This window comes from Gossypium raimondii, chromosome 5 (assembly GCF_025698545.1).
Source record: "Gossypium raimondii isolate GPD5lz chromosome 5, ASM2569854v1, whole genome shotgun sequence".
Taxonomy (NCBI): Eukaryota; Viridiplantae; Streptophyta; class Magnoliopsida; order Malvales; family Malvaceae; genus Gossypium; species Gossypium raimondii.
In genome coordinates this window covers 16,002,514-16,018,981 of record NC_068569.1, presented here as the reverse complement: position 1 = coordinate 16,018,981, position 16,468 = coordinate 16,002,514, and the positions used below count along the sequence as shown (strand labels likewise).

General features: G+C 34.4%; 3 protein-coding genes across 3 annotated transcripts; 2 read left to right on the top strand and 1 right to left on the bottom strand.

Moving 5' to 3' along the window:
• Positions 1-1,127: 1,127 nt before the first annotated feature.
• On the top strand, positions 1,128-4,616 carry LOC105769291 (putative pentatricopeptide repeat-containing protein At1g19290). Its single transcript, XM_012589819.2, has one exon. It carries the CDS (start codon positions 1,284-1,286, stop codon positions 3,927-3,929), a length of 2,646 nt encoding a protein of 881 aa, XP_012445273.2. The 5' UTR covers positions 1,128-1,283; the 3' UTR covers positions 3,930-4,616.
• Positions 4,617-7,602: 2,986 nt separating this feature from the next.
• Positions 7,603-9,256, bottom strand: LOC105769137 (probable galacturonosyltransferase-like 1). Its single transcript, XM_012589590.2, has one exon. It carries the CDS (start codon positions 9,063-9,065, stop codon positions 8,001-8,003), a length of 1,065 nt encoding a protein of 354 aa, XP_012445044.1. The 5' UTR covers positions 9,066-9,256; the 3' UTR covers positions 7,603-8,000.
• A 5,832-nt stretch (positions 9,257-15,088) lies between these two features.
• Positions 15,089-16,452, top strand: LOC105769138 (pathogenesis-related thaumatin-like protein 3.5). The gene is made up of 2 exons (XM_012589591.2): positions 15,089-15,257; positions 15,459-16,452. Exons 1-2 carry the CDS (start codon positions 15,203-15,205, stop codon positions 16,136-16,138), a joined length of 735 nt encoding a protein of 244 aa, XP_012445045.1. The 5' UTR covers positions 15,089-15,202; the 3' UTR covers positions 16,139-16,452.
• The last annotated feature ends 16 nt before the right edge of the window (positions 16,453-16,468 follow it).

Genomic DNA, 16,468 nt, shown 5'->3' with positions numbered 1-16,468 from the left:
TCTTAAAACTTCTGAAAATTTTTATTAATCTCGTAAAAATTTTAATTAGATTTCTAACTCTTTTTTTTTAAATCATTAAACTCTTAAAATGAATCTATTGTACTTGCTCAAACCATGCCAGAAAAAAATGAATGTGTGAATATTCAGTCACTAGTCTTTGGTAAAATCCTTGTACAGGATTGAAACCTGTTAGAGCAAGCCGTGGCAAACCATGCAAAATTCATCCGAGTTTCCCGCTAGACAGAAACAATACAAAAGATAACAACAAGGGTAAATTACTAAAATAGTCACTTTTATTTGTCTCAGGTTATATTTTAGTCATTTATGTTTGAAATGTTACGTTTTAGTCACTTACGTTATTATTTTGTTACAAAATGGTCACTTTTGTTAAGTTATTTTTGCACTCAATTTTGACTGTAATCCATGCTTAGACTCCCCATTGAATCGATCATTTGTTTTTCCATTTTGAATAAATAAATCCAAACGATTGATGGAGTACTCAATTGGATTGCTACTATTTCAATTCAACAAAGATGAATATGAAAATGGATGGTTTTTTCAATCAAAATGGAAACGAAAATTAAAAGAAAAAGGAGACCAAGGGCTTTTTGAATTTAGGGCTTAGACTAGTTTTGATTTTTTTCGGGAAACCAAATTAACATTTTCCTTTAATTAATTTATAAAATTAAATTTATTTAATTTATTTAATTAAAAAATCAATTAATTTAGTTGGTTGGACATTCACGTTGGCATTTAAAACTCATTTTAACTGTCACGTTAGACTATTGTTTGTGAGGTAACTGATTTTAAGGTAGAGTGACCATTTCGTAACAAAATAATAACGTAAGTGATTAAAACATAACATTTTAAATATAAATAACTAAAATATAACTTGAGACAAACAAAACTGACCCTTTTGATAATTTATCCTAACAACAAAGTACAAACAAACTTACTTTTACTTCGGCCCATATGTTTGTCGGAAAATTCTTAAGTTTTCAGTTTAACAAACGTATATCCGAACCCAAAAGCCCATTGCATTTCCTGCCAAACGGCCCAACCGAACCTAATCGACTTCCAAGTCTTCAACTACCGTGTCCAACTCGAATGCCTAATATCTTCTCTATTCCAGTCATGAAAACTGAAGCAGAATTTGCTGGCTACAAAAATTGTTCATATTCCCGGTCATCGCTCATCACCCATGACCTCGGAATGCTATATCTGTTTCATCGCCGGCGGCCGGAAATGCTGATATTAGTCCGTAACTGAGAAACTTTAAACCAATGTTCAGGCACTCTCGTCTCCACCGTCCTCCTCTACTTTCTCATCTCCACCACCCACTCAAATCCTTCCACGCGTCCTCTCCTCTTTACTGGAAACTCCGGGACGAATACAAACTTGCCCGACCCGAAATCCTCTCCAGGATCACCCGACTCCTCATCCTAGGCCGTTACAACGCCCTCAACGACCTCTCTTTCGACTTCTCCGATGACCTCCTCGATTCCGTCCTCCAAAACCTCAAATTAAACCCAAAATCCTCCCTGTATTTCTTCAAATTAGCTTCTAGGCAACAAAAGTTCCGGCCCAACCTCACTTCGTATTGCAAAATCGTCCACATCTTGTCCCGAGCTCGCATGTACGATGAAACCAGAGCGTATTTATCCGAACTGGTCGCTTCATGTAAGAACAATAGCTCTTCTTATTTAATTTGGAATGAAATCGTCAGGGTTTATAATGAATTTAGATTTTCACCCTTGGTTTTCGATATGTTACTGAAAATTTTTGCTGAAAACGGATTGATCAAGGATGCTCTGAATGTGTTCGATAATATGGGGAAGTACGGTCGTGTCCCTAGTTTAAAGTCGTGTAATTCTTTGCTGAGTAATTTGGTTAAGAATAGAGAAAGTTACACGGCTTTACTCGTTTATGAGCAGATGATTAGGATTGGGATCATGCCAGATGTTTTTACGTGTTCCATTATTGCTAATGCGTATTGTAAGGAAGGGAGAGTAAATAGAGCGGTAGAGTTTGTGAAAGAAATGGAGAATTCAGGTTTCGACTTGAATGTGGTTAGTTATAATAGTTTGATTGATGGGTTTGTTAGCTTGGGAGATATGGAGGGAGCGAAAAAGGTGATGAAGTTGATGATTGAAAAAGGGATTTCAAGGAATGTCGTAACGTATACAATGTTGGTCAAAGGTTACTGTAAAAATTGTGAGATGGAAGAAGCAGAGAAGGTGATTAAAGAGATGGAAGAGGAGTTGATGGTGGTAGATGCTTATGCTTATGGTGTGCTGTTAGATGGTTACTGTAAAGTTGGTAAAATTGATGATGCTTTAAGGATTCAAGAAGAGATGTTAAAAATGGGACTGAAGACGAATTTGTTTGTTTGCAATTCATTGATCAACGGGTATTGTAAGGTCGGTAAAACTCATGAAGCAGAGAGGATTTTCATGTGTATGGATGATTGGAAAATAAAGCCAGATTCATTTAGTTATAACACTCTTGTTGACGGGTATTGTAGGGTGGGGCATATGAGCAAGGCTTTCAAGCTTTGTGATGAAATGCTTCAAGAAGGAATTGAACCAAGTGTTCTAACTTACAATACCCTTCTCAAGGGTTTATGCTGTGCAGGTGCCTTTAATGATGCTTTGTGCCTTTGGCGTATGATGCTGAAAAAAGGGTTGACCCCTGATGAGGTTGGTTGTTGTACACTGCTTGGGGTGTTTTTCAAGATGGGAGATGTTGAAAGTGCTTTAGGATTTTGGAAAAGTATTTTAGCAAGGGGCTTTTCCAAAAATAGGGTTGTTTGTAATACAATGATTAATGGACTGTGTAAATTTGGGAAAATGGATGATGCAAAAGAGATATTTGGAAAAACGATGGAACTAGGGTGCTTACCAGATGGAATAACATATAGAATCCTGAGTGATGGGTATTGTAGAATTGGAGAAATTGATGAAGCTTTTAAGTTTAAAGATAAGATGGAAAGGGAAGCAATTCTTCCTACAGTTGGAATGTATAATTCTCTTATTAGTGGAATTTTCAAGTCTAGAAAACTGAGTAAATTAGGGGATCTTCTTACTGAAATGCATACCCGGGGAATAGCCCCTAATCTTGTTACGTATGGGGCTCTGATTTCCGGTTGGTGTGATGTAGGAAACTTGAATAAAGCTTTTGGCATATTCTTTGAGATGACTGAGAGAGGGTTTGCACCCAACATAAAGATTTGCAGCAAAGTAGTCAGTTGCCTATACAGGCTTGGCAGGATAGATGATGCAAATATACTCCTGCAGAAGATGGTGGGTACTGATCCTCTTTTAGCTCACACTGGTTTGGATAGCCTGAGGGCCAATGTTAGTTGCCTAAACATTCAGAACATTGCTAATACTATTGACGAAAATGCCAAATGTTTTGCTCTGCCCAACAATGTGGTGTATAATATAGCTATTACAGGATTGTGCAAGTCTGGGAAAGTTGATGATGCTAGAAGGTTTTTTTTAGCTTTGCTGCAACAAGGATTCAATCCGGACAATTTCACGTATACCACTTTGATTCATGGGTATTCAGCCTCAGGTGATGTTAATGAAGCATTCAGGTTACGGGATGAGATGCTGAAAGTGGATCTTAAACCAAACATTGTTACTTACAATGCTCTAATTAATGGACTGTGTAAATCAGGAAATCTAGATCGAGCAAGGAGACTTTTCGATAAGCTCCCATTGAAGGGGCTAGCTCCTAATGCTGTTACCTATTATACATTGATTGATGGATATCTTAAAGTAGGTAAAACTTTTGAAGCCTCTAGTTTGACAGAAAAAATGATAGAAGAAGGGATTTCCCCATCTTTAGCCACCAATTCTGCATTGGTGAGTGGCCTACGTGAGCAAGAAGAGAAAGAGAAGGCTATGAAACTTTTGGCTGCTTAGGATGATGTGAAATGTGGAGATACATATATGGAGATAACCAAGCTTCATGCAATGATGCATATCGTGTGTCCGTTCCTTGATTTTAAGCCGTCATTAAACAGAATGCTCTTGATAGAGTCCTCAGATCCTAAAGCATCAGAGAATTCATGTTTCGCATTTGAAACTATGTTGATGGAAGCTCGCAAGTCATAACTAAGGCACTAACTGGGATGGCTTTCATCATGGGAATGATTTTAAAGATTGGCCATCCTTGTTTTCTTCTTTATCATGGAAACTCAAGCTTTGGTTGCATATCATGCATTCCCTGATGATGATACGTGCATGAAATGCTTTAGAGCTTCCACTATATCTTACTCGTGATGGCAATCAGACACACGGGAGGTCCATTTCCAACATGCTCAATGGCAATCAGACGTAAGGGAGGTTCATTTCAAGCTTTGAAAATGAAGTCATAGAGAATTTTTTGTATCAGAACCGAAGTCAGCTTATATATACATTGGAATTTGGTAACACATCTTTTTTTTTTATTTCATTCAAATACAGAACTTGAAATTGAATTGCTGAAATGTAACGCTTCATCTAACAAAAGGTGAAGACGATTAGATACCGAGTTTAGACTGTTCTTTCAATGTGGTCCGTATCGAACAGTGTAGCAGTTTACAATTTGTGGATCCAAGTTTCTCTCTCTCTCTTTTTTAAGTAATTAATGTTGAAGTCTTTTAGAATGACATTGCTATAAAATCAAAGTTGAGCAGCACCACTGCTTTATGGAAAGGGCATCCATGGTTACATCACCAGAATTGATATTTAGCAATAAAGCTCATTTATTCTTGTACGACAGACCAACTTGTCCTTGATTTTACCTTGACAAAGATTGGTCATGTGTGTAATTTTCATATTAAAAAAAAAAACTTTCATGCAATTATTATTGTGTTAAAACATCCCAATTTTGGTTTAGAAGATAAAACAAAAAGAAATCAAAACCCAAAATATATAATAGAAAACTAGAAATAAAAATCTTATCTGATGTGTAGGTGTAAAAATCACAAATTTAACATATAATAAACAATGAAACGTATAATTTAAAATTAATTAATCATAACAACACATAAAATATGTAACGATATTAAATTAAAATAGACTAAAATTATTAGTAAAATATTATATAAAATATATTAAAATAAAATTTTGGTTAAGTGGTAAATTTAATATTTTATTAATTCATTTAGTACGGGTTCAAATCTAACCATTTTCATATTTTTATTGGCTTTTATTAAAATTAAAATATTAAAATACTCTTGAATAATATACTTATTTTAATTATAAAATGATAGTTCCATAATTTTTCTAACTTGGTTGATGCTTGGCTAACTTGTGACACCAACTCAATAAAAACTTAAATAATAGTATAAATTATATGTATTTGGCAAAACGTTTACTAATCTCATTTAAGAATATGAACATATTTTGGCAAGTAGGATATATCTAAATCATAATAATGGTTAACATATTATTTGTTCATTTATATATATATATATATATATATATAAATTTTGATATTTGAGAGAAGTTAGTAAAATTAAAAATCTTATCACACGTATATGTACATGGAAACTATAAATATAGAACATAAATGTGAAATGTGTGTTTAAAAATAATATATAATAAATAATGAAACATATAGTTTAAAAGTAATTAATAATAACACATGAAATATGTACAACTCAACCGAGTTGGTGACTCGGTTGAGGGTGACACCGACTTAGTCAAGAGCTTAAATAGTAGTATAAATATACATTTGATAGAAGTAATAAAGTATGCATAATTAAATTAAGGGGAGTATTTGATAAATTGACAAGGTACTTTTTTTATTCCACAAAACAACTTTAAAACTAACATGTGTCTCTTATTTTTTAAAATTTTATTATACCCTTATAAGACACTTGTGAAATCTAAAAACTCGACTAGCAGTGTACTAAATATTTCCTTATAGCAAAATAAAGCTTTAACTAAGTGATAAATTAAAGATCTTACTAATGTAATTGATTCGGGATTAAATCTCATCATATATATATTTTATTTTTATTTTAATAAAATTAAAATATTCTCAAGAATATAAATTATTTTAATTAAAAACAGTATAATTTTCCATGACCCCATTGAAATAACATCAACTTAGTCAAAAATTTAAATAATAATATAAAAAACTTTTGAACTTTGCCGCCTTATTTAGATAATCTCTTGTATTTTTATCACACTTAGTAACTTAATTGATACTCAAATAAAGCATTAAAATGAATTGACACCTAAATAACTCCCTAATAGCATTAACCTTTAATTTATATTTCTTTATATAATATATTCTTATTACACTTAAATAAGTCTTTAAACTTTAATATGTGTTCATATAGATCAATTTTAAATTTTTATACAATATCTAGAATTATTCATAACCCTAAATAGGAAAATAATACGCTTCAACGCATTTGAATCTATGACTTCCTGACCGATAATAATATTAATATCAATTTAACATATTCATACATTTATTTATGTTACTTTTTGTAGGTATTGTATATTAGGTTTCTTTTTTAGTTTTGATTTCAATAATGCTGCTTATTAATTAAAGTAAAAAAGTATTAATTAAAAAACTGAAAGCCCGTAACACATTCCATACTAATAATTAAAAAAATGATTTGAATGTCACATGGCATCATATGGAGAACTGCCATGGCATCAAAAACCTAATTTTCTTTTTTTTGTAATTTATGTGTAAGAATCAATTTCAAAAGAAAAATATTTTATTATAAAATTATATTATTTTTAAAAAATATTTAATTAATAAAACACAAAAACGCGTTAAAATCAAGGAATTAAAAAAAGAAGCGAATTCAGAAAAAGGAAACAAAAATTGAGTCGACAGGCAACAGTTTCCAAAATCATTTTAAAGAGCTACTCGCTTTCACCGTACAAGGCCGGCTTCAGAAAAGCTGGACCTACACGCTTTGAAAATTTCCTCATCCCAGCCGTACGATCTTCACAACTTTGCAAGTTTTACCACGTGGTAACCAAGGAAGGTCCAATGACCTTCATGTACTCCCAGAATGCTTAATCTACCGACACCCATTTTACTTGTCTTCCATGTCACAAAATTAATGTAACAAAGAATCCTGGCATTAACGCCTATTTCACATAATCAAGTAATTAACTGAACCGCAGACCAATACTGATTTTTGTTTCTTCTTTTTAAAAAAATAATCATTCCAAATCCCATTTCTTTGAATATAACTATGAAAACTTAATCATAAAAGAATCTCATCAGCTGGCACATGTCTTTCCAGCCATTTCCACGTAAAAGACAAACTCCACCCATTTAAATACGAATTTCAATTTTAGATTTGAAAGATTTTGGTCTTCTTATGTCATATCGCATTTTAATTATAAATTTCTATTTATACGTCGAAACCAATTTCTTATCGTTGCCCAACTAAAGCTTAATGTTCCAGGATTTAGGTCGAAGAAAGACGGAGCCTTTTTTCAGAACTTGGCAATCATAATTTATTACTACATGTACTATAAACAAGATTAGATATGAATAAAAACTTATGTATTATGCTTTGTACTAAAGGAAAATTGAAAATCATGGAGTATTAAAAGGAAAGCAAGAAACTGATTATGTACAAATTAAGCCAATATTTATATTTATTAAACAAATAATAATAATCATGAAAATTCACTATACAGATTTTGATTGCAGTAATCACCATACATCCGAAATGAAGATCTCAGGAACTCATTATCTGGATTTTCTTCTCCTTATTCTTCTTACAAAAAATTTCATCATGTTCAAGGTGTAAAAGATTATATGCAGTATAATATAATACCTGTTATAATCTACAACAAACAACTTTATCATCTCCCCCATTCTTCTCCTCCATCATAACGCTTCCACCCTTTCTTGATGATTCCGTCACTTTCTCAGCAAACTAACACTTGCCCAGAAAAGTTGGCAGCTAACCAATTGTAGTCCAGCTGCAAATTAACAAGCATTTCCCGTTTCTTTCAATTCAATCAAGCATCTAAAGCGAATGGAGTTTCCAGGAGATCATATGGTGCCCACAAAGCGTCCAAAGGGCAGGGTCTGTTAGCATCAAGCCTCGCCCAAGGTTTCCCTTTTCCACTCCAATGCAAAAGACTAACCGGACCAGGATGCAAATCTCTGCACAAACCTCTAAAATTATCTCCCCCGAGCCCATGCTGGTTCCATCTATGATCAACCGGCACTATATTTCCGGCGAAAACTAACAAAAATGGTGGCAAAGAACCCAATTCGTAAATCCTTATTCTTTTCTGAAGCTCCATCCATTCTTCAATCTTTGTGGTGTAGTCTCCCTCTCTCCATCGATCAAGGTCGATTACCATAACTCCGGTGTTGAAGTAACAGGGTTTGCGGTTCGCGAAAGTTAAGGATAAAGAAGGGTTAGACCAAAACGTCGGGGTAAAATAGGTGGTGAAGTTTGCATTGCAATGCTCTGGTGCGGCCAAGACTGAGTCGTCTCCAAGTGGGGTTGCGGCGAGTTTAGCTATGTCATCGACGAGAACGAGGTCCGAGTCAAGGTACACGACACGGCGGACGCATGGAGGAAGGAGATTGGCTAAGTAGCTTCGAGCGTAGTTCAAAGGGCAATCCAGAGCTGAGCGGATGGAGGTCGAAATGAGGCGCGAGACAGAGGAGTCATCAAAAGGGTAGACCCGGAAGTTGAGGTATGGGAAGGAGGAAGAGATGGTGGCGCGTAAAAACGTCGCGTTGGCCGTGGCAGAGGCTACGAAATGGAAGGCGATGTTCTGAGGGCAAGAGGAGTGTTGAAGTACCGAAAGAATAGCCGCCATGGATCCCCGGATGTAAGCCGTGTCAAGAGTCATTGCCACATGAACCGCTTGATCCGAGCACAAGATGGAGGCTTCACCGTCTGATTCATCTTCATCAACCAGCACAGCACAATCTGGAGAGTTGTAGAATTGTGGGGCTTCTTTGAATAGTTGGGTTATTGGTGTAGCGGTGACACTATCAGAGGCCAAGGCAATGACAGTGAAGAGTAACACAAGGAGCAAATCAAAGCGTGGTGGTTTACTCATTAGTGAAAAAGGGAGGGTACGGTAAAGGACTTCAGGAGAGGATTTGAAAACAGGGAAGGGTGAGCTGCAAATTGGTGGCTAAGGCTGAAGGATGAGGTTACGGAAGGGGACTTTTTAAGGTGGCTGGTTAGTCTTAGAATTTTCTTTGAGGGGAAGTTGTTGTGTTCACATTGATTCTAGATTGTTTTGCTTTGCTTTGCATAATGTGTTGAATTTTGTTCTCTCTATATATATGTATTCAAAGGGGTCCACGCTATGGTCCTACATCCTTTTCCATCAACTCTCAAATGCTATTTCCTCATTTCACTCAATAAAGAAAGCTTTGCATTTTGGTAAAGAATTAGAGTTTCTCTCCGATGGTAACAAATTAATTGAGGTTTTGGTCATAGTTTATATATTTGTATGTTTTTAGTAATAAGCAAAGGTTTGTATAACTATGGTTGATTACGTTGAATAACATGAAATCTCAATTTCCTAATGAATATTCGGTATAGTGCTAATAAAATATATTGTATTTGTTAACTAAACATAAACTATAAAATTGATATGAAAAGCATTTTCTTTCTTTTTACCCGTATTTTATGAATAAATCCTCATTATTGTCTAAATAAATGAAATTGCTTTTGCTTTCATTGTATTTACTAAAGAAAGCATGGACATGGACATATATTTTGATTGAAGTTTAAGAAAATGAAATAAATAAAAATCTATTAAAGCAATATGGTAGGGTTGTTGATGCTTCTTCATTGTAAGAACATTTTAAGTATTTAGATATGGTAAAGAATCGCAGTCCCAGAAAACAATGGTTCATCAACCAGCAAAACAATTATGCTTTGTAACCAAGTATGCTCTCTTCTATATGTATTTGCTACCTTCCATCCCCACAAAAAGAAACATTGAATCCTTAATTGAAAATCACCTATCTTCATAACTTTTTTGGTACATTGCAATTTTTTTTTAAGAGAACAGATTTGAACCTTGGCATATGAGATGCCATCATAGAGTGAAATCGTTTTAATGAAAATCTTGCTTGAAGAATGTGTATATATATATTCAAAACAAGTAGCTAAAATAGATATACTATTTGATTTAAAAAGCTATATATATATATATATATATATTATCAGCTATCACGCACAACTGGGGGAAAAAAAGAAGAAGAAAGGTTAAGATTTTATTACTTGATTATATACTTTTTTGTTTTAAGGTGGTGTCTCAAATTTTTGGTGATTTTGAACTTTATTGATGGATGAGTAATTGCCTGTCATCACCAACTTTTGGCATAAATGTATACACGATTTAACATAGTAATTGGAAGGGGTTGAGTTGAGTTAGGGAAATAATGGGGGTAGTCATTCTCCCATATCATAGCCATCATCATTCATCACACTATCGACCCATCCCTGTAACATGCCGCTGTAATACGGATATGCATGTAACATGCAGCGCAAGGCAGTGATATATGATATTGCTGGGATAAAACATAGAATAAAGGATTCGAATTTCCATTTTTATCAAATAATTATGCAAATGTTAATATAAATTTAAATCAAACGCTTAAACCTAAGCTTTGGTAAACACTTAAAAGCAGATTCTAAGGTCACCGACAAACTCCCAGACCAGAGTGGTCATAAAAGTCGGCTCAAATGAGCTGCCCAGCACATGCTTCAATCATATCTGTCTCTTTTTTGGATCCAAAGTCATCCCAAAAGTATTATAAAAGGTATATATTCTACCGTGTTTCAGTTCAGTACAATTATGGAACAGGACGAACAATGGGTCCAAACTCGTTAACCCTTTTGAATAAATGAAAATCTTATTGGTGTTGAAATTTTGCGTGTTCCTCTTTTTGATTTAATCCATTAAAAGAAATAAATGTTTCTTTTTATCTGCAAGATCAAACAATTTGACATAAAATATGTGTATTTTCATCTACTTACAGAGAAGCTTCTTCAACCATGCGACTGAAGTTTCCAGCACACCAAAGTTTACATAAGCGTGGACCATGGTTCATGTCAAATGGTTCTTAGTATTATACGAATCAGTGAAAGAAATAGCCTATTTTATTTTTGAATAATTTAATAGTATTAAGCATTCGTTAATCCTAGGCCAAGATTATCCATTTCAGCCGCAACAACTTGCACAAAAACTGCTTCATGTTATGTCACTCAACCGTACATTGATGGTCACTTAATGCTTGGAAGATGGAAACACACCCAGGCAAGCCTGACCCTATTATGAGGAGCTTAGAGCTTTTGATTCAGTTCAAGCACACGTCCCCATTTTGTTTAGATGTGGAATCAATGACATTCACTTTTTTTTCATGCATTTTTTCACTCATAAAATTAAAAGAAGTCAAAATTTATGGAAAAAATAATTAATTAATAATAAGGTTTCATATTGGTAATGCTTGACCTACCTTTTGTCATATATGAAGACGCCATCAAGAGCTTCTGAGTAATTTCACAAATGTAGACGTTCAAATTCAGGAAATGTAGTCTATGAATCTGTATGTTCACTAGGCCCCAAACTCGTCTTCTCCATTTTATTGTCTCTTTATATCTAATTTGAAAGATTTAATGCTTATGAAGATGATCAGTAGGTTTTTTGGGAAGAATAATATTATCGGTGTCGGATTTAATGCGTCACTTTAAAAAATTTGTTCTAGTAAGTGACGTTAATTATCTATTGTAAAAACGTTAGTAAAATTACAGTAATGTAAAATATTTATTTATTTAAATCATAACATCGAACCAGAACAATATATATATATATATATATATAAATTGAAAAATAGAAAATAAAATTAGATTGAAATATTATACTGATAGTTGAGGCATGTTTTGACAGTTTTCTTAAGATAGATTAAGCCGTTCTTTTAGTGCTGGAGAAACGTTGGTCGACTGTCAAGGTGCAACAACAAGATGAGCATGGCTGCGGTGATCAACGAACAGTAGCATTGCCTTCATCTATCACCAGAGAACAGTTTGAAAAATACATATTTCACACTTGATAACTAACCGATGTAAAACTAAACTTTCTATTTTCCTCAATATAATTCACAAGTAGCTTACTTTGAGCATCAATTTCTCATTCATCACTCAACCATTTTGAGCATATGATATACCATTATAAAGATCTCATGGAGTAGAATATAAAACAATAATTTTATTATTCAAATATTCACCTTTACTAATTGAGAATATACCTCAAAGCTTTCAAGAAATCTAATTTTTTTCCAACATTATCATGGCTTGTATGTCTTAAAGATCAAGCATTTTTCTCTATGGCTTAATTTTTAATTAATTTTTTATACAATTTTCTTTAATATGTATGTTTTGGATTTTATTTTAATGTATTTGAAACTTGGGACTCTTTTCCTTGATTGCAATGTTTTATACAGAATTATCTATTCGAACAAAAAAAAAAAAAAAAAACAGGCGCTAAATTCTAAGCCGAGAAACCTAATGGCTTACAGCTTTAGTCCTACAAACAAAATGGGGCCGCAATAAAAAATTAAAAATCTTGAAACTGGTGGATCAGATGAGTGCAGGATTCTTCGATCAAATGGGGCCTCATCTCAAACATGACTGATAAGTGATAGCAACAATTGAAGCCCACTTGAACAAGAAAAAAACAATTGAAGCCCATACGTACTTTGGACAAAATTAGTACTTGAAGCAGACTGCAGAACTCTATGATCAACAGCCAAATCATGCGATGGCCGTCTCAAAGTAGTTTGTGAAAGAAAGACTCCACCTTCATTTTGATCGTATAGGTCCTTTACAGCGCCAATAAAACCACTTATATGGGAGGCTCACGGGCCAGATTCATTGTTAAAATTTTTAGGTCCAACCCCAATGCATCCACTTCATCCTTTTACATAACTAAGGTTAACTTTGTAAAATATTTTTTAATTACGTTTAATTGAATTGTAAAAGTTTCAAAATTATATCAATCTCGTCTTTTTATTAGCTAAATTATCAATTTAGGTTTTAAATATCGGTTTAATTTGTAAATCCGTTTATACATATCACATAGATGATTTAGATTTGACAATTAAAATATATATATATATGAGGTAAATACAAGTATTTACAATTTAATCCACACACGTATTTTAAACAAGCCTAACATGACATTGGAGTTGCTGAAGGTAATGACAAAACTAATAAAAAATCATTATCGCTACAATATTGATACTAAATGATTAGATTAGAATGTGTACAGTCTAATAAAAAATAGCTCAAGAATGTCTAAAATTGGTAAGACTTGAAGAATGCAAATGAATTGAATTCGGAACATAGAAAGCAAAGTTAGGCTCCTAAAAGGAATGGCAGTAATCTGTCATCAACCTTATATTGCTTAAACATGCAGCAGGGGAAGTATCAAATGAACGATTGGATTTTAGAAAGAGACTGAAAATTGATTACGTTCATTATTTCTACCTACCTGTGCTTCAAGGATGTTTGCCAGAATCGCTATTTTCATCCAACAATCCAATTCATTCACGAGTTTACTGTATAAAACTGATGCCTTGATTGCTTCCTAATTAATTTGAAGGTTAAGGGTTGGTTTGGTTTAGCGGGATTTTCTTCTTAGGGAAATGAATGAATCCTCATGATACGATCCGTAGCTACCAAATATGAAATCGTTTCTCACACATTTCATATCCTTGGAAAAGGGTTTTTATTGTTTTTTAAGTAATAGTTGATTGTCAAATTTTTTAATCAAAGTGGATTGAAAGGTAATTAAAAGTTGGTTATTGAGTTCTCATCATCAGGGTGTGGCCAAATGAGACACTTTTACCGGCTATTGTCAACTTTATTTTGCATGTGTTAGGTTTTCCTCTGTTCCCATCCAACTCCATTATTGCATCACTTGTTTGTTCCGTGTTATGTGTTTTTAATCTCAGCCCTTGGGGTTAGGGTTAGGGTTAGGATTATGATTATGGTGCTAAAAGAGGTTATGGTTAAGGGAGGTATCTTCTGCTGTCTCCTTGTCAAAAACAAACATGGCAATGTCTGCAAAAGATTTAGATTCGATGTTGTTTGCCATTCACCGCATTATCAGACAAGCTTCGATCAGCTGTATCAATATGCCAAAAAAGGAAACAAACCTGCAGAGAAGTGTTTCATGTTTGGATTGAAGGAAAATGAGAACAAAGTCGAAACCCAAGAAATATATTACCGGAAATGCAATGATTAAGTCCCATAATAATGATTAAAAGAAGGGATTTTGGGTGGAGTTAAAATGAGATTAAAGAGGGGGTGATTATGGATTAATTAAGAAAGCTAATGGGGAATGGTGGTGGAAAATATAGAAAAGGCAGCTCGTGGGGGTTGTGGGGGGTGTTGGGAATGGGAGGTTGTGCTGATGTTGGCCACGTTTGTGAGATCAAATCTCTTATGTTATGTTGCTTCACGACACACCATGATCACCAATCAACCTAGTCGTCTCACTCTTTAATCCCTTTCTTCTCTCTGCATCCTATGTATGTTTAAAACTGTCTCTTAATCATGCCCAATAATAATAACATTGGATATTTCTTTTTCTAAAATCTAAATCATTTGTCTATGAAGATCCACTTTTATGCTTAAATCAGTGAATGAAAAAAGTAAAAAGATGAAGTAAAGAGTGTATTTTGGAAAAATTTACTAATAATTCAGGCAATTTTATTGATTGATTTCCAAGATAATGAAAGAACATATATATGTTGTATGACTCTTTCAAGATTTGGACCTCGATTCTTGGTTAAGGTCCCAACCTGTTACGCCTATGGCCAGGCCTGTAGGAAATTCAAATTGGAACTATCCCAACCCACCATGAAAAGATAGGGTTAAAACTTTTAATGTGTAAAAGAAAATGTAAAGTTTTTGATAGTTCTTTCAAAACTGAAAAATCAAATCTTGTTAATTTGTTCTTTTTTTTTTTTTTCAAAAAAACAATCTAATCTTGTTCACGAAAAGATAGGGCGACCTTTATATATTTGCAACCAAAATTTATGGGGAACTGGCCTATTATAAATACGATAACATTCTATGTAGTTCCCCACATCATCCCAATTCTCCTTGCATCAAATCACTTTAAATCCTTCCCATTTTCTTCTCAAATCTCTGCTTCTTCACAAAGCAGTAATGGCGATTTCCTCTGGGATTTATCTTCTTTTTCTACTGAATTTCTTCTCATTTGGTAAATGCATTCCCTTTATTTGCATTAGAACATTATTCTTTTCTGTTTCTTTTCCATTGTTTATTTTATGGTTTATGTAATAAAAGCTTTTATCTTTTCCACTTGAAGATGAGTATTTAGAATCAATGCTCAGTCGACGGTTCAAGTTTTTTATTCAAATATATAACATTGACTGAACTTTGCTTATAACAACGATTTCAGGGGCGATATTTTCTTCAGCAACAAGCTTTACACTCGAAAATCGTTGTAGTTTCACAGTATGGCCTGGTTCCCTGACCGCAAATGGCCCTCCCCTTGGTGATGGTGGTTTTGTATTGGCTCCTGGTTCATCATCCCGACTCCAGCCTCCACCTGGTTGGTCTGGTCGCTTTTGGGGTCGAACTGGCTGCAATTTCGATAACTCTGGCTCAGGCAAATGTGTAACCGGTGACTGTGGTGGCGCGTTAAAATGCAGCGGCGGTGGCATCCCACCCGTTTCCCTGATCGAGTTCACCCTTAATGGACATGACAATAAGGACTTTTATGACATTAGTCTCGTAGATGGTTACAACATGGCCGTAGCAGTCAAGGCAGTTGGTGGTACAGGGACTTGCCAATATGCAGGTTGCGTCAATGACCTCAACACAAATTGCCCCGCCGAGTTACAGATGATGGACTCAGGTTCTGTCGTCGCTTGTAAAAGCGCCTGTGCCGCCTTCAACTTGCCGGAATATTGCTGCACTGGCGCACATGGTACGCCTCAGACTTGCTCACCTACGAAGTACTCACAATTGTTCAAAAATGCATGCCCTACGGCTTACAGTTATGCTTACGATGACGCCACTAGTACCATGACTTGCACCGGGGCGGATTATCTGATCACATTTTGTCCAACCAGCTGATGAACATGATCTTGATTTGATTGATAACCCATGTTTTATTTGGTACTACTTATCACTCTATCGTTTAACCCTGATTGGATTGCAAGGTTTTAAAGTTAAAAACACTCCAGCCGATAGTTTGCTTCATCTGTCTAGAATAGATGCAAAGTTAGGTTTTAATTAAGGATTTATGTTTAGATATAAAGATTGTGGTTTGGTTTGGTTTGTTTGGTGAGAAAATAATTAGTGTACGAATATGAAAAGCATTATTCACCAATCTAATGAGAATATTCAAGAACCGAGAAATAAGAAGACAAGTCATAAGCTTTGCGTGAGCCACAGCTTCTATGG